General features: G+C 36.4%; 1 protein-coding gene across 5 annotated transcripts in view; it reads left to right on the top strand.

The window, feature by feature from the left end:
* The window catches only part of TLK1 (tousled like kinase 1), a 131499-nt gene that overhangs the window by 47765 nt on the left and 64359 nt on the right, over positions 1–19375 (top strand). For all 5 annotated transcript variants that reach the window (XM_072418320.1, XM_072418319.1, XM_072418324.1 and 2 more), the window contains exon 3: positions 18157–18232. In XM_072418320.1, coding sequence (XP_072274421.1) covers positions 18175–18232 — 58 coding nt within the window. In that variant the 5' untranslated portion in view covers positions 18157–18174. The remainder of the gene's footprint in view (positions 1–18156; positions 18233–19375) is intronic.

The raw sequence follows: 19375 nt of genomic DNA, 5'->3' as shown, positions 1-19375 counted from the left end.
TTTAGCGCTGAATACTGGATGTATTAATTTTAGAAAACCTTTTCTAGGTTTTCCTAATTATCTTCATATCCGATAGCTTCTGGTTATTTTGCATAAAGTTACGGCTATGAAATTTATTTAGGTAAACATTAGCTTGGTAATGTGAAATTGGAATACCATTTCTAAATCTTCCCCAGCTAAGATCTTGGAGAGGTTTTGAAATTCTGCTGTGCCAGCAAATATTCCTTTAAAGATCAACAACCAGTGTTATGTTCTCTGTTCCCCCTGCAGCAGAATTCGCAGTGGGCACAGAGCCCAAACTGGCCTACTGTAATTTAGGTGAGCAGGAATCTGAGCTTTTTGCAGGGTGGACAGGCGAAACAGAAAGAAGAGAAAACACCACTGTGTCCTTTATATACATATGTGTGTTTTCAGTACATTATATTGCAGCAGCTGAACTACACTGTGTGGTTTCACCACATGGTATGCTGGCACATGGTCCTCTAATGGGAAAGTATACAATATGTCTTCAGTCACTAAACATTTGAAACATTATTGTAACATTTTACATATTTTTATAGACATGCTGCTTCATCATCTCCTTGTGATTGATACCACAAGCACAGGGAATGCAAAGAGCAGCACCACTGCACCTGTCAAGAGATGTAGGCTCAACCAATCTACTAATGTGGCAGTGCATTTGTGTTGAAGGGTGAGAAGCCAGGAACTCTGACTTTTGTGGCTGTGACCAGTAAGTTAATCGTGCAATATAGTGACAGTTCCATTTGGTCAATGCTCTTTATCAAGTTTTCTACATATTTAAGGGTGATACCTGTCATATACTGCTATTAGGCTGGTCACTTGAGCGAAAATGATCAAACCATCATATTTACCTTGTACTGAAAAATTGATCAGGCTTCTTTTGTCTATTGAATAAACCCCCTATTGAAATCAAAACAACTGTTCCAACAAATACTAATGTGTTCAGGACTAGTTGGCTCAGTAGATTATGCCCAAGAGTTGACAGTTTTTTGCTGAAGTGTCCCAAAAAATGATATATACCTGGTATGAGCGCACCTAAAAGTCTTTAATGTATCGATAATATTAGATTTGTGAGAAGTACACGTTGGCTTGTTTTTTTTTTTTTCTTTTCTTGTTTGCTTGCTTTTAAATGTATTGTCAACATGCATTTAATGCACAGATGTTTTATTAAGCTCCATTTCTGCTTTAAAATGAAAATCTGCTTTGCTGCAGCCTTGTTCACCCAGCGGCTGCTTTGGTAGGCTACACCTAGTCTGTAGAGATCTGAAGTGTGTGGTAATACCAAATGAGTGTACCATGCTCGTAATTGGCAGTCGTGTATATAAGCAGACTTATTCTTGTGCAGTCCACTTACATATTTAAAGCCTCTGTAAAAAAAAAAAAAAAAAAAAAAAAAACAACATAGAACAGAGAGGCCAAGATTATTAGGGAGGGACCATTCTTCTAAAAGCTCTATAAAAAGGAACATGCATCAAATATATGAACACCAGAAAAGTAAGGCATGCTGATTACGGCTTCCTATTTATAGATCTAGTTATTTAGAGGACAGTGGGAGCTTCAATTTTATCACCATTGTGTTGAATGTGATTCATTGCTTTGAAAGAATTCTCATTTTGCCTGATTGGAGGATAAAAATGTAATTTACGTCTTTTAAAATTACCTTTTTTTTTTTTTTTACTAAGGACAGCCCTAGTCAGAGATTTTTTATAAACCCAATTTAAGCTCCCCTTATACAAACTTTGAGGTGTTACGTTCTGAAGCTGTTTTTATTTGACTCCCACTAGATCAGGCAGATAATTCTATGTATGTACAATGTGATGTCTTCTTATTGGCTGGGGTAGTATTTTTTGCTGTTTTTATGACGTCACAGTGATCTGTAAAACCTGGTGTTAAAGAAAAAAGAATTGAATTGGTGAATTCTGTCATCTTTAGTTTGCATTATACATAAATACACAGTTTGGCTGGCACATTTGAGGTGTAATCTGTAAGCCAGCCTTTGGTGGTGAAAGGGTTGAGATTCTGCTGGCAGTAAATGACATCTGATGGTTTTTTCATCATGCAAGTCTCATTGTTCACAAGGCACATTCAGTTGCCATAGGGGAACACTGTTTCAGACTTAGTGCCTCATTAAGAATTGATTGCCAACCATTAAGATTTCCTACTTAAATGACCTTTTATTTGAATGATATTTTTACTTCCACTATTATCTGCATCAGTGTGGCTTTTTTGTTCATTATAAAGGTAGTAAATAACAGAATTGTATCCTATAGATAATAATAGAATACATGGAGGCAACACACATGAACTGTATATAATTTGATCTTTTTAAACCAACATTTCTGCCATCACATAATTCCACATTTGTAACTACAAGGCCTTATTTTCTAAATATAAAGGGATAGGACCCAGGTGTTCCAGGTATGTGACTATATGTGTACTATTAGACGTTGGTCTCAGAGGGTAATGGGATAGGACTCAGCTGTTCAAGGTATGTAACTATATGTGCATTACAGGGCTTTGTTCCTAAGTATAAGAGGATGAAACCCAGCTTTAAGAGGCATGTGACTATGCAGACGCTCGACAATTGCCACTGAAAACAATCTTTTGTGATTATTTCTACTGACAGTAGAAACAATTGAGCACTAAGCTGACAGATATATTATGTACTATTTATGAGGGTGGGCAACCTGGAGGCACTGCAGTGCATCTGCCCCAGTGTGAACAAGTAGTAGTTGTTTGCAGTCTGCCATTGACATCATTGGAAAGCTGTACTTAGTGACAGTTGTAGCTAATAGTGGGCCCTTGTGCAGAACTAACTGGGATCCCCCTTGCCGAACTGACTTGGGTCCCCTTGTGGCTGACGAAGGCATGCGCCAGTATACTTTGCACCTCCCTGACTGTACTAAAACTAAATTCTTACCCCAGTTTGTCTCTGGTGATATAAATCTAGCATCTGAAGGAGGACTTGGTCTCCCCAGCAGTGATTCTCAAATAGGGTTCCTTCCTTGAGCAATGAGCAAGTTGTGTCTCTCAGCTCAGTTTAACTGGCATTAATGATTTTTGGTTGTAAGGGTGAAATTCTTCACACTGGCCAGCAATGTGAGAGGTATTCTTTTCACTGACTGCCACATTAGTGAACGGTGAATATAGTAATTATAGCAGGAGTTCACCAAGACCTGAAAGTTATTTCAAGAATTTCCACTTGTTAAAAAGGTCAAGTAAGACAACCCCAAAAAAATAATATGGGACCCAGCATTACAAGGTATGTAACTATGTCTGCCACCAGGCTCAAGTCTTTTACCATAAGTGGATGAAAGCTTTACAAGGTATGGGATTATATGTCTATCACCAGAACATAGTCTCTGAGTATGAGACTCCCCTGTACAAGATATATGACTCAATGTGGACAAACAGGCTATTGTATTTGTAAGAAACTGGAAAGAGCACATCTTTACAGGATAATGTGAATATATCTGGACTGTCAGGCTTTGTTTTCTGAGGATAATGGGATATGTATGTGCACTACCAAGCTGTAGGATCTGAGAATAAGGTGATAGAACCCAGGTTTATAAGACTATATGTGCTCTAAATTGCTAGGATATGGTAAAGCTATATTTGTTCTGGGCGTTTTTCCTTTCTGAGGTCTACTTATAAATGTTTGCCCAACTTGTGCACAATTTTCATTTTGTATTCAAATAAATAATGTTTAAATCAACTCTTTAATTCCATGTACATTTTTAGGTAAAATCTTGGGTAAATCTTGATTAACAACATAGATAGATCCTTAAGTCCAATGAGTTAAAGTAAAACACATGTAAATACAAATTTTAAAATAAAAATGTAACGTATGGTGCACGTATGACACTTTTTTTTCAGAAAACTTACAGGTGTTAAAGAACACAGCTGTAGCTTTTACTTTTGAGAATGTATTTGAAACTGAAATTATTAATGAAACTGTAGAGAGCACATTGAGGGATAGTTCAGCCTTAACACCACTATTCTGTATTCTTTGCTCAAGTCAATATTCTGATGCATTGTCCATCATGATAGTTTTGTATTTACATCAGTGACATTATTCATAATATAATTATTGTGTGTGTGTGTCTAGACAAGTGCTAATGCAAGGTGTCATCTCCGAACTTCATCCTGCTGTGTGACTCTGTGCTGTTTGGGAGGCAACCACCAAATAAATATTCAATTCTTCATCGATTGTTGTGTAATTAGAGCACTGTGATTGACTGAAGACAGAGATTACTACCTTCTGTAGATGTTATTTTTTATTAGTCTTTTGCAAAATTCTTAAAACAGAACTTCTTCGATCTCCGACTGGACACCAGACGCCTTCTTCTTCATCCTTCTTACATCACCTGATCCTGCACTGTGTATGAGATGAGTTGACGCACCTTCCTGAAAATGTCAAAAAAAGTGCCAATCTCACTGCACATAAAACCTAAATAATGCAATAAAATGTAGTTATAGTTCCGCTTTAACACCCATTAACTTTTGAGGACAGATAAGATCTGTTATGGATGTCCTTTGTGGATATCAGTTACCTTTGGGATAAGTCAAAGAATTTAAGGGAGTTCATGACCAAGTTTGTTTCATAAAAGGTTTCATTTCTGTATGTGTTACTGTGGGAGATTTTGCTGTTTTCCTCCCTGTTCCAGTGACCAATGTCTTCTCCTGGTGGGGACCAAAGTTGAATTCCAGTATGAAGCAAAACAGGTATGTAGTTATGAAAATAAAACTTTAAATGTAACAAATGTGTATATGTGGGGTATTGGGAGTTAAATAGGGAGATGCAAATAAGTGTGTATGTGCTGGAATAAAGCACTCTCACTAAAGAAAAAAGCAAAGTGATCAGAATGATGATCTAACCGGTCTGCTGCATTTTTTTACCATTCAGTCACATGCTAGAGATAGGAAGGGGACCTGGAGTTGTATAACTGCAAAAAAAAAAAATAATCTAGAAAAGCCTAGTACCCAATCTGGCTCTGCTGACTGGCAGGACTGTGTAAATATTGGTAATGGACAGAAAGAAACAAATGGTTTGACAGTTCCTATATACAGTATGCTTTTCTGCTAGTGTGTAATTATCTCTTTGCCTTGAGGTCAGCTTTAAAGAAAGGTTTATATTTTTCCAGCTACAAGCAAAGTAAAGGATTGTCTGGATAGCAGGCACAGAGATAATCTCCACACACTGTATACCCACTGGTCTCAAATAGCAGTGTCTGAGCCATCAGATTCATATCCCTAAAACTGTCACTTAGAAGTGGGGGTGTCCATATTCATAGTTTGAATTTCGGGGCTTTGGCAGGCAAACACAGTGGTGCATGAGTTTTTTGGCAAATGAAGAACTTAAATATATTCCTAAAGTTGACAAAGTAAATAAATCACATTATAATTGGAGTGAATCATAACGAAAACAAAAGTGTCTAAAAATACATTCAAGATAAAGGTGTCCCTAGATATTACATTTTTAGGTATATGCCTTGCTTACTAAACAGGTAGTTGTCTCACTACATGTTGCAACAGATGTAAAAAATCTCAAGAATCTCTATCCCGACGTGTTTCGCCAAAAGGCTTCATCAGGGGATACGTAAAGAAAGTCAGAGCAACTGTACAATGAAATATAACAATAAGTATATCATTCAAGATGCTATACAATGAAAAATAGCAGTAAACATGCAGATTAAGATACAATGTGGGTATAAATATATGATTGGTGGAAGCTATAGGTAGTACATCAAAGATGTTTAATGCTAGTATATATGATATACATGACTGTAAATGGGATATAATGTCAAACAATGGTATAGTAACAAAAATAAATAATGATGTACGTTAGGTGTGCTGATTGATACTGTCCAGTATTGTAAGCTTAAAAGTCAAGAAAATAAATATGGTATTAAAAATTGGACTTACTGAGTGGTTATAATATTATATAAAGTAGCGTGAACTGCTGTTGGAAAAAAGGCATGTGGTACTCCTGCAAAAGTCAAATGCAGAAGACAGCAGCCAGGATTGGATTGAAACAAAATACACCAAAATAGCTCTGTGGAGGGTTATTCTGAAGATGAATACTTGTTGGTGTTACCAAAGAATGATAATAAGTGTGGTGATTAATCCATTGTACTTCTTTTGGCAAAAAGAAAGGGTTTAAATAGAGAAGACATTAATTGTAAAAAGATGTCTTTCAAAGTACACTTCTGCATATGATCAATTAAATGTAAAATAGAGTGCATGCAGGTTAACAAGAAAGGAAGGATTTAAAGGCGCTTTATAAAGTATATAGTATTATTACTAACTGTCCCTCAGAGGGGCTCACAATCTAAGGTCCCTACCTCAGTCATTTGCCACTAATATAGTCCAAAGACCAGTTTTGGAGGGCAAACCAATTAACCTAACTGCATATTTTTTAGGGATGTGGAAGGAAACTGGAGTGCCCAGGGGGAAATCCACGCCAACACAGGAAGAACCTACAAACTCCAATAGTGTCCTGCCTGAGATTCAATCCTGTGAAGCTAGTCTGCAAAGGCTTAGGTTCTAGCCATTGAACTAACCATGCCATGTCTAATTTTTATTTGTTATGTAGGTTCTATGTTGACACTCCTCCAAGCAATATCACCCAGCTTGGTGTTCGTTTTTGATCATCCTACATTGTACAGTATCTTTGCCATGATGTACTGTTTATGGGCTCCATTCTGTGCCCTTATATCAACAGTCTAGTTTGAACAGCTTGTCCCAAAAGCCACGCTGCTTATCTTTTTGGTTGTTTCATCCTATCTTTTAGACAACTGATGACAATTTTAATAACAGTTATGTTTTTTATGGTCTAAATGTGTTAACCTGATTCTGATTTAGGTACTATCATATTGGTAATGACAAGTTGACATTGGTTTGACCTCTGTATATGATGCTGATTGGATCAGTATGATACCAAGTCAAAGATACAAGAGGATATTTGTGAGATCCATTCATCATGAAATATCCTTTTCAGAGCAACCAGTACATAAATATAAGTAAATATTTCATCCGAGTTTGCCTATTTATGTATTAAACAGAACCACTCCTCCCTGCAGAAATCGATGTAAAGATAGTAAAATAGAATGAGTAACCATGATAGGGATGGAAGTAGCACAGGGCAGTTGGCCCTATAAGGCAAACTTGTATATACTTAGTTCTGGGAATTAATTAACAATAAGTAAGTTCCCTTTTCTTTTATATTTTGTTATTTTAGGTAAACTGCAGTAAGAATAGATATTCCCACCCTAGCATGGAGTTCACATAGTTTTGACCTATATCATCTGCAATATATAAATTGACTTCCCTCTGCTGTATCTCTGCTAGCGGTTTGTGTGAATAATCCACTAAAATCCTTCAGCAGCTTTATGGAAGAATATTACAACACTCGGGAAGAGCTTATGTGAAAAGCTGTTGAATATATTTTGACGTGAAGACAAATTTTAGAAATTGTACAGAAGGTGTTACAGAACTGTTTCCTTTCTGGCTTTCCAGAGACAAGTATGTTGTTTACATTGCAGCAAGGGTTGTCTTGCTGTTTTGGCTGTCACTGTGGCCTCACTGTGCATGTGCATAGTAATTCTGTTTCCAACTCATCTGCAATTGCAATGTACTGAGGCATACTACGGTTTTGGAGGTGACACAAATGTGTGTCATACACGTGGTATGTATACTGTAAATCAGGTGATTACTGCACACAGCCTCTATTTAGGCCAGAGCTGATATTTCCTGGTGCATAATTACCCTTATATTTACACTGTACTGCAATGACTATACTGGCTGGAATGATCAAAGGTAAACTCCAAAGAGCCACTGCAACCATTTCTGTATGAAAATGTTTGTTTTATGGGGCTGCTAACAGTGAGGAACAGATTTGTCTTTTTTTTGACAGATTATCCTATGTATAAAAAAGAAAGCATGCTCTGTAACCATCAAGAAATGATTTCAGGTTACACCATGTATAAGCAAGTTAACTCATTTAAACTTTTAAATTCAATATCTTGTGTTTATTTGTTTCAAGCAAATTTTTTTCCAGAAAACAGGCATGCAAAGCATTGTTCAACAGAACCAGAAATTGAAAAGAGTTGAAATTGTGAATAGGTTCTAGGTTTTAGGTATTTCGAGGGTATTCATTGATCTGGAAGAAGAGGAGGGACCATTCATCATTTTATTGAGGTCATCCTTAGGTTACGTACACCATGGCCAAATGATTCAGATGATAATCGCCTCCGGGCTGATATCGGACGAGAATCTGGTGAGCGTACAGTGTTCATCAATGAACGATCATAAAACAAGTAAAGGGGAGAGAGCACAGCAGGGTGACGCTCCATCTTTCTCCCCCTTCCCTCTCCATAGAGCAGAGAGGTGCTGTAGCACTTATTCATGCATCTTTCAGTCTTTTGTCATTGGAAAGGATTGTGCATTGTGAAAGATCCTTTCCAATGACAATTATTGAACGTGTGTACGCATCCTTAGATTGTAAGCTTTTTGGGACAGGGTCCTCTCCTCCTTCTGTGTCTGTATCTGTCTGTCATTTGCAACCCCTATTAATTCTACAGCGCTGTGTAATATGTTGTTGCTATATAAATACTGTTTAATAATAATGCTGAAGGAGGGATATAAGAAGAAGGTTGAAGGGGGTACAAAGAGGATGGTATTAATGTTTAATGTTTGACCAGAGGCAAGTAAACTTGAGGACAGTAACTCTGGTTTAAATGGTAGCTTGGAGATAATGGTTAATCTAAGGGTGCCAGATTTTAGGAATTTGGTAAGGAAGTCAGACTGTATGGCAGAATTTTTTTCATATATTTTCTAACACCATATATTTCATATATGGTGTTAGCCAATCGATTTTTAAATCCATGGGTAGGGAAAGAGTTTTCTATGCCTAAAGTGAAAATGTGAACCACCAGTCTTAATGGTTTTCTTATGAACAGCATAGGTTTTTTTTTGTTTTTATTTCTCTTTAATTTGCTGGATTTTTTTTTAGTCCCTTCCAGTCTGGTGAAACCATTGCTATCATGACAGTTAGTGAGGGTATATCCTAATAAAGCCCTGGAAAGCAATAAAAATCAGACATCCTTCAATGTAAAATAAAAATACAATTTGGCAGCAATACACTTTGAATTTTAATGCTTTGTGAACTTCAGCTGTCGTTTATGAATGCATAGAATTTATTAGCTCCTGTTGTTTTTGTTCTCCTAGTTGTTTTGAGCAATTATCATTGGTAACACCTATAAAAACCCATTGTAATAGACATTCTAGTTAGAAACAATGTGTTGCTGATTGCTGAGCAGTGACTGGAAGATTGCCATTGACAAGCAGCTAAATAGATAATTCCTGTGTGACCAGAGAATGTTGTGTTTCAGCTGGTTAATTCAGTAATGAAGTGGCTGGGCTCTTAGCATCCCATAAACTTAGTTATAAGGACATTCGACCCATGTGCTTCAGAATGCTAGAGAGGTGATTGAATTTCCCGTGATGTATAGAAAGAACATTGGGACCGTCAGTAAGGTCATTAACCAACATGAAGGTGGATGAGTTATCAAATCCATTTGAGCCAGCCTGAGATTTGTATCCTTTTGATAGATGAATATTAAAAGAAATCTCTACCCAGAGACTGACAATGGCATTGGAAGGATGGTTCATACATATGCACAACAAATTTGGCTCTGTGCCATCAAGGCCAGATTATTTAGCTATCTACAGGCTAAAGACGAGCAGGGGCAATATTTTCTTTGGACAAAAGTGATATTACTGCAGATCACTCTTCCTATTGATAAAATAGGAGGAGGTATTTTGTAGTTCATAGAGGCAGCTGGAAACAATGTAACTAATAAGAATGCAGCAGAGGTAGAGAGCACAGGAAGTTATCATCTAGCAGAATTACCAGTTTATTTATTATTTATTAAAAACAAAAAACTCTGTTTTTCAGTCCAAGGTCAAATATGTTTTTTGTTAGGTTTTACATACATTTAGTTGGATGCAGCAGGCAATAGGTTAAGATGCATCCATTCACTACCATGTCATGTCCATTATTTACAAGGGAGGTCTGTATTACCACATGAAAGTGGAGAGTTTTTTTTCCAGTCTTATTCAGACCTGTTTAGTTGTGATATACTAAATACTTCCACAAGTTTTATTACCATGTAGTGCAACACAAAATAGCACGTGAGATGGTGCCTTGGTAACTGTGGTTCTTCTAGCTTCACAAGAGTCTATCAGGAATTTAATAGGAATGCTCCACCTAATCCTGCCCCTAGCCATTGGATTATAATAATATTTAATCAGGATGCTGGATTTTAAAGAGCTGTTCTACAGGGAGACTGTTCCATGTTTAAAAATTGGGCATAGGCAAAATTGTTGCCACCAAATTCCTTCTTAGCTACTAGGGTTTTTTTCAGTCTAGGTCCTCTTCAAGTAAATGCATAAGCCCGGTTAATTAAAATACCTATATCAATAGTCATTTAGAATCAATAGTCATTTTTTTTAACATTCACATAGTCACTGGAGAAAGAACAGACACAATGGTTCATAAAAAAAACTATCTAAAAATGATGACTTATTAAACAATTAATACATCCAGGTCAATTTTAAAATCACTGTGAATGTATTCAAATCCACAAAAGAATCCTTTTAAATTGAATGTTTAGTGTTCACTTAATTGGTTATATCCAGGTATAAAGTATATAATTTTAAAACAGGATTAATTATTATACCAATAAAGGTAAAATAGATCTAAATCTTAAATGAATGGTATTTCATTTTGTAAGCACTGTGTATCCTAAACAATTTCTATGTCTTTTTATTAAAACAACACTTTTTTACTTTTTATCCCTTTTTGGCATCTCATTGCTGCTGACCTGTGTCCAGGTACTCATTCCAGCACTGACTACACATCATTAGTCTGTATTGGCCCTCTTATAAGGTCATTGGTGGCCCATACATGCAATGTGGGTTCAGCATGTGTGCCAGTAGTGGTGACGAGGCAGGAGCACCATTGGGAAACAACTGGCACGTGTAATCTGCGGGTTAAAAAGGTAAATACAACTAATAAAATTGTGTTAAAGCTTTAATGATAATTGAATGATTGGGTTTACATATTCTTTACTAAGCCTACATACTCAGGTCAGTGGGTTCTCGTCTGAATATCGCTTTAGGGCTAGTATTGGATGAGAATATGATGTGTGTACAGTGTTTGTCCGACATGCAAGTAATCGTAATGCAAGTGAAGGGGAGAGAGTGCAGCGGGGTGCCGTGTGCTTGTTCTCCACTCTCCATAGAGCAGAACGGTGCTGTATGTACAGTACTCATTCATTCATCTCTCAGTCTCTGTCGTTGGAAACAATCGTGAAAGATCCTTTCCAATGACAAAAATCTAATGTGTGTACGTAGTATTCTTTACATATTCATTTTGTCATACTTGTTTTTTTTCCTATCCAACAAGTAAAGCTCATAACTCCTCTCTATGTACTAAGTCAATCTGAACCACTTTACTCATTTACTACTTTAAAAAAAAGAAGAGAAAAAAAAAAGCTGCTCACAAAGCTGAAGCTCAAATGCACAATATATTAGGAGAGATTGTCCAAATTGAAACAATAATATTCTGTTGTCACAGACCAGACACCCGTGTATTAGTTCAATGTATATTAAATTGTGTCTAAAAACAAAGATGTAATATACTACTGATTCAGTCCTCAAGTGTATTTGTTGCAGTAGTTTTTCGTTTTTGTAAGCTTTTTTTCCTTTTATTTGATTTTGCAAGTGATTCGGACAATAAAACACTTCCCACAGTGTGTTACTGTAACCTGTCCCTTCTTGTGTAGACTCATTTCTCCTTTTTTTATATGGAGGCAGACATGGGCGTCATATGGGCATGTCTGCCTTTGTTCATCTTCATGACATTGTGAATTAGGAGAAATGGTAGTTTACAAAAGGAAGATAACAATGTTGGTCCATCATTCATTTTAGCTTACAGGAACTGACAAGGACAAAGCATTTCTTGCAAGATCAGCTTTTTTTCTGTACTCATTGAAAATGTTTTTAACGTAAAAAAAAAACCAAAATACTAATGTAGCCACCACTTCTAAACTCTGGTACAGATGCCTAATAATTATCGCTGGAATTGACTTAAAGTGATCACTTCCAATTGACAAGTGCTGCTGTTCAATAGAAAGTGTTCTGTTCAATGGAAAGGGGAGAGCATAAGTACACAGTAAATAATAATGGTCTGTTATTTACCGATCCAGCACTGCAGTTTCTAAACAACATTGTGGGACTGTTGTGTGAACACTAGATTTTCTATTAAAATAATCATGAGCAACAGTCAAAAATACAAAAAAAAAACAAAACGGCTGTCCAAAGCTTAAGGACTGGTATTTGTTTTTGCTTTAAATGTTTTATTTGTAAAATAGTTTATAAAACTAGTCTATAAAACATTTGTATTTAATCACACATTTTTAGACTTTAGAAAACCATTGCAATTTCCTTTTAGATCTTCCTTTTAGAACAACAAAACATAATAGCAAGAAAAGAAAACAACAATGGTTGTATTAAGATCTGTAAGAGTTAAGTACCCTTGATCACAGTCACATTCTTTCCCTAACAAGGTATTATCCAGAGTTATAAACAAGAGTGGACATTCTTAGGATTCCATGAAATTATTATCTTCAATATTGCTGCAATGAAGATATTTCACTAGACTGGAATTTAGGTCTAAAGCAAAAAGACATGGTAGGCACTTGGGTGTTAAAAAAAAATGTAACAATGTGGCACGTGTTAAAACCCAGGGTGAGGTTACATGGCTTGCCTACTCCAAAATAAACAGAAGTCATTCTAGGAATAAATTTTTTTGCAGTTAGAAAAGCATGAGTATTAAGTTACAGTCAATAAAATGTTCTGACTCTGATAAAAAGTGGATTTGAGTATGTACAAAAAGTAGATTGTGCTGCAAGTAAAATACTAACAAACCAGGATGGCCATTTTGTGAGTGGATGTCTTGCTTGGCTCAAGAAAAAAAATATTAGTCCAACAACTGGACTCTGCATCACAGATATTTAGGGGCCATTTCAGCCTTGTGGTTGGCCCCAGTAGATGGGTATTTGTGCTTCTCAAGTAGTGGGTTAGTCTTTGAATAGTGGACTTGCTGTTAGGGTAAAGAGAGGGTAAAATTTGGTTTGTATGCTCACCTGTCCCTATTTAGGATGACTTAACTCCCACGCTTGTGTTCAGGAGTTCATTTAGTCCCAGCAGCCCCAAGGGAAGCTGGGATGTGCCAGATTTTCCAGCAACCAACCGGTATTTTGACAGGAGAGATGAATGCGTCCATAAACTGAACCTTCATGGTGGAAGCATTGGGCACTGACATCTTCTTCCTTCTTATGCCTATTTCACCTGATCTCACCCTGCACAGGTGCGATATCGGATGATGTATCCTACTGTAGTTGTAAAAAAAAAAAAAAAAAGAGCGCTGATCTCCCTGCGCATGCATGAGATCTGCACCTTTTTTTCCCAATACCTGGAACAGCCTTCCTAAAGGGTGATAGTGGTGATACCGTAGGTCCCCTTTAAACCTAGTCATCAATGCATGCGTGTATACATACATACACATACAAGTTGTGTGGTGTTCTATAGATGAAGCTATTTCACATTGTATCAAGATATATGATTTAGCAGATTTTAGCAAATGATAGGCTGTAACCAGATTTATTAGGTATTCCTGATTAAACACTTATCTATGTCTTACAAAAGCTGAAACCCATTACTAGGGGAGACAATTTTAGTTTTAAAACTCCAGAACCCCTGTGTATAACTTTCCTCTCTCCTGAGGTAGTCTTCACACCCTGCAGATCTAATGAAAGGCATGGGGAGCTCCATTACCAATTCTGGCTTAATGACCAGTCTCCTCAACAGGAAATGCCGCCTGAGGAAGCATTTATTGCTTAACTGGGGACAAAGAGCTGGTAACCTCTGAAAGAGAAACCCCTATTATAAAGCTTAGCCACTTTCTTTTTCAAAAAAAACAAATTCTTAGATAACAGTTTTACTTGCTAATGGCATTGTTTGGGACAGTAATTTAGGTTGAAGAATATTGAATTGTTCAACTTTTTTTGGCTGTCTCAAATGCTTTCCTGAGTTGAAAGCTTAACTATGTATAGAGTAAAGCTTTTAGGCTTTGTTTTCCTGATTAGTGCAAAAATCAGTTGTTGTTTTTTCTGGGGAGATGCCATGATCGTAACCTAATTATCAATTTATTGTCATTTTAGATTCAGCTTCGCCCTGAATTTGAATCCTTGTCTGACTTGGATTACGATTAATTAAATGCATACCACACTTTAGGGTCGAAGGACATGTAATGGAGGTGGAATTCAAAAGAAACCAGTCATAATTGAGCGTTTGCAGGAATCTTGATGTTCTGTTGCCATTTATAATTGTAGCTGGTTACTTATAGAACATTTAAAAAAAAAATTGTATGTGTTTAAATTGTGGGTCAAGTGTCTTACATATGCACCTTTACCAGCTGTAGTTAACTAACTTCACACATTTCCCTTTAGCTTCTTATACATAGGGGAATCAAATAAGAAAACGCCATCATCATTTACATCCTATTAGCTATGGTACAGTATTGTTTGCCATTGTTTTTCACTTTCAGGGGTTAGAAGAGTTTGTGTAATGCTAGGAAGTTAACAGGGCAGCAGCTGTTGGACTTTAGGTGACAACTGATCCCTATCAAGCCAAAGGGTCATCAATAAAGTTAATCAAGTTAAATAAGGGTTTAGGTATAATAAAATGTATTAGTAGGCCTGCATATTAATAAATTAGGACTGACTATTCAGTTTAACTGTTACCGTTTATCTATTGGGCATTTGGATTTTGGGGACTTGGATTGATGATAGTTAGCCATTGGCAATGGAGACAGTATACTTTGATATTTGAGAACAAGTAAAGTGAATGCTCAAATAGTACATCCCTAAGGTTATGTAAGGATTTGACTATGGGCATTATTATGATTCTGCATCATTATATATTACTTTGTATAAAATCTTAATGGTTAATATTGCTTTCTTTAACAGAGCAACTAAAGAGGAAATGTATTCCAGGAGGAGCTAATGACAGAACTTGTAGCTGTTGTACAAATGCTCATACCAAATGTGTGTGTGTGTGTGTGTGTGTGTTTGTTTTTTAAAGCAAACATATCAAAAAATGGGAAAGGAAGCAAAGAAGGCTTTTTTAGGCACTGAAAGAATTGTTGTAAATAAAATCAATGCAATTTATTACAAAATCATTAAAAATTAAAAAGATAATCAATATTCATACAAAAAGATTTACTTTTCTACTCTAATTTTTGGTAGAGGAAGTTACAAACTTGCATATATTTCAAGCATAGCAGGACGGGGTCTAATCCGGATGCGTCCCAATCCCAGTGACGCCAAGTAGTAGAAGATTGTCAATTGATTGGAATACCAATCACTATAACCGTTTGAATGCTTTGGGTGTTTGAGGTGGTATTCGAGCGGTTGTGTTAGACAAAAAATTATTATTTTCAGAAGAGTTGGTATTAAGGAGATTGTTAACTTATTCAAAGCTGTAAAAAAAGTGGGTACAGTAGTACAGTAAAATGCCTTACTGTCAGGAAATCCTTTACTGTACCCATACCCATAAAATGAAAGCAAAGCTAACAAGGTGTAGTTATATATACCCTGAGGAAGCCCTTCTGGGCAAAACCCGTTGGGATTAGTCGCCGTCCTGTGATGCTTAAAATATATGCAAATTTGTAACTTCCTCTACCAAAAATTAGAGTGGAAAAGTAAACCTTATTGTAAGAATATTGATTATCGGTTTAATGTTTAATGATTTTGTATTCAAATAAAAATGACTGATTTTATTTACATCAATTCTTTCGATGCCTTAAAAATCCTTCTTTGCTTTCTTTCCCATTTTTTCATAATATTTAGGTATTTTGGTACCTAAACCAATTGATTGGGACAAAATTTTACTATGAACCTTTAGAAGTCCATGACGAACCACATCTAGTACTCTAATGTTAAAGCAAACATATGCTTTGGCCATTTACCACAAAACAGATTTGCCTAAATGCCTTCCACATCAGCATGTTTTCACTTTCCTTCACTCTGAGCAGGAAGCCATTTTAACTAAAATGATTACTTTGCTTGCTTGGGCAAGTTTCAGTTCACTTTAAGGATGAAAAGGCTTCAGAGAACTATCAAGAGGCTAGCCGCATAACGCTGGACTAATATATTATTATTTACTAAATAATAAACTTTGTTGTGTGTATTGATATTTTATAAAATGTACAGCTAGAACTGTTCCATTTTTTTAATATTCTTTTTTTAATTGCCCCATAATGATACAATATCGTGAAAAAAGGGAAAGGCTTAGCAGAAAAAACATTAGCACACAAGTTCACATATCAAACTACATATGGTGTACCACAGTCCTATTTGGTAAGGACAACATCAATTATCATCAAGTAGCCAAGACATAAAGCAAGGAGTTGATGTGTACCAACCACAGTGCAGTCATTAACAGTTTAAAAAAAATACCCACTATGCACAGGACTGTGGCTTAGAATAGGAACACTGAGAGCAAGAGACTATCTGGGGAGAGCAAAGGAATAGGGTAAGGATGAATAGCATTTGGGAACATGTACATAGCTCACTGCAGAAAGAAGGAATTACACTTCACTTGTAACTGTGGTCAAGCTCAGGAGGCATCTATATTCCAAAGACTCTTGGCATTGTTTCAAATTATACTAAGTACGGTAGTATGAAATTTATGTTCAGTACCATGCTTGCTGGATTTGGGATTCTCCATAAGCATTCATTCATTAACCCATTGTCTCAACAACACTGGATCCGACTTCCTCCAGAGCAGTGGCACACAGGACCTCTATGTGCACTAAATGTTTGACTATTGAGTGACGGTACACCTCTCGATATGATAAGCAGGAAAAAAAAAGCTGAATCCTTTGAGACCTAAAAGTTCATGAATTTTTGTGTAATCTTTCGAACAACCAAAAAAAAAAAATGTGCAGCGTGGTGTCCCCCACTGCACCTCCAGCAGTGTTGTCCACCTGCAGAAATATTCAGTGTAGCCTCCCTGGGGTCCTATAACATCTTGAAACAATCTCTTAAGCCACCTCCTAGATCCCACCTCTAATAAAGGAATGGTCAGGCCTGATTCATCAAGGCTCTCCAAGGCTGAAGATGATACACTTTTATTATTGAAGCTGGGTGATCCACCAAACCTGGAATAGATATCCTAAAGTGATTTTCAATTTGCTAGCAAATGTTTTGAATCCTGGACCAGATCCATTCCAGGTTTGCTGGATCACCCAGCTTCACTAATGAAAGTGTATCCTCTTCAGCCTTGGAGAGCTTTAATAAAATAGGCATAATGTCAGGATCCTAATCTTTTGGAAAGAGCAATAGATACCCAGTTTAGCCTCTCCGACCCTCAGATAAATTGGACTGTAATCCACAGGGGGCACAGACAAAGTTTCCTACAACATACGAGAGTGTCTGGAATCCCCCCTACAACTACACAGCGAATCAAACCCAGTAGGGATGAGAGAAGTTCCTAACAGGTGGCAGAGACTTCAGGATGTTTTCAAGTTGCAGTGTATTCCAGAAGTTTAAAGCAAAGAGGAGACCTAGGACATTCAGTTCATGGAGAGACCCATGGTCCTGTGTGATTAAAATCCAGGAAATAGACAGTATTTAAAAAAAAAGAAAAACAAGACTGAAAACAAGCAAAGAAGAGTTCTGGAAGCTTGTTGTCAAGGAACGTAATGTACAATCATGTCTGACCCTACAAAATATTTTAAAAATTAGGTTAATTATTACATAAAACTACATGAAATTGAGCAAACTGTCCCACCAGCAATTATGGAATTGCATGGAAAAATGCTATTTCAGAGGGGAGGAGGGAGTGGCAAAAGATTTCTCTGCTGTGGCAGGTGCCCTTTTGAAACAGCCAGTTGACTAAAGAAAAATTGCATATATACATTTGAATGTTACAATTCTAGATTGTTATAAAGATAAATACTGTAGCAGAAATGAAAATAAACTTTCTCTTATCTTTTATTTGCAGGATTAGCCAAGACTATTCATGGCCGTCACATTTCCATTCTGCTCTGACTCAGCTCTTACAGAACGGCACATACAAGGTAAGCTGCATTTCATTTTCTTATTTCAGTTCACTGAATTGTTCTCCAAAGCAATTTCAGTACTGCGTGAAGTGATTTTTTTAAATTTTTTTTTTTTAACATTTTAGGGCTGTGAATGAAAAATATGTTTGTACATAAATCTTGCTGACATCTCTAGTAACAAGAATGATCCTGATATCTTTAGGCACAATTTTTTTTAAGATGAACACAAAAGTGATTGATTACATAAAATGCTATTCTAAACCTAAATATGTTATTTCATACAAATAATATCCTTTTTTTCTATGAAAAGGACAATAATTACAAAAAGTATAGCTTTCTGTTACTTAATATAGATAAGTTGTAATCAATATGTGCTATAACATCTTTGTAGCTGCACTTTTTAATTCAAGACAATCATACAGGGCCATTTTACTTGCTGTCCATACTCATCTTCCAGGCAGGGGAAAAAACTGCTTCTCTGCATCAGCTACACTTAATCATTTCAGAAGCCCCACTTTGCCTTCCCATAAAATAGGTTGCAGGACCATATATATTTTTTATATTAGGTTTGGGCATAATAAATGTTGTTATATCAAGATCAGAGTACCCCCACAATGCTTTCATCTTCTTTATTCTGATAATATCCAGGCATCCGCTCCCTGGACTGGGATGATGGTTTAATGTTGATGAAAGCATGAAAATCCCAATGTTCAAACTAAAAAAAAAATGTATATTAGGTATTTAAGTTTTGCCTTAAATATGGTAAACAAAAGGTATTGGTCCAGATTGCAAACAGGAGAGAAACACCGGAATTTTGTGGCTAGCACCATAGACTCAGGCCTGCATAGGACTAGAAGTGTCATCTAATAGAGACTTGAGTTTCTAAAGGAGTTGAGAATATTCACCCAAAAAATTATATTGTAATAAATTGTATTTGTGTTCACTTTAAGTACCCAATCATGTGCAGAATATATAAAATAATGTGAATTTGCTTTTTATATGACTTTAAAACTAATGTGAATCTTCAAAGTAGCAGACTTTCTACTCTTCATTCTCTTGCACCCATCTACTTGTTCTTTTCTGTGATTTAGTGCCTGACATCCAGGTGAAATATTGCCCATTGTCAATTAATTTACCCCCTGTGGTCTCTGGATATCAGAC

The sequence above is a fragment of the Pyxicephalus adspersus genome, chromosome 7 (assembly GCF_032062135.1).
Source record: "Pyxicephalus adspersus chromosome 7, UCB_Pads_2.0, whole genome shotgun sequence".
NCBI classification, from domain to species: domain Eukaryota; kingdom Metazoa; phylum Chordata; class Amphibia; order Anura; family Pyxicephalidae; genus Pyxicephalus; species Pyxicephalus adspersus.
Note: the sequence above shows the minus strand (reverse complement) of the source record. Positions and strands in the feature narration are given on the sequence as shown.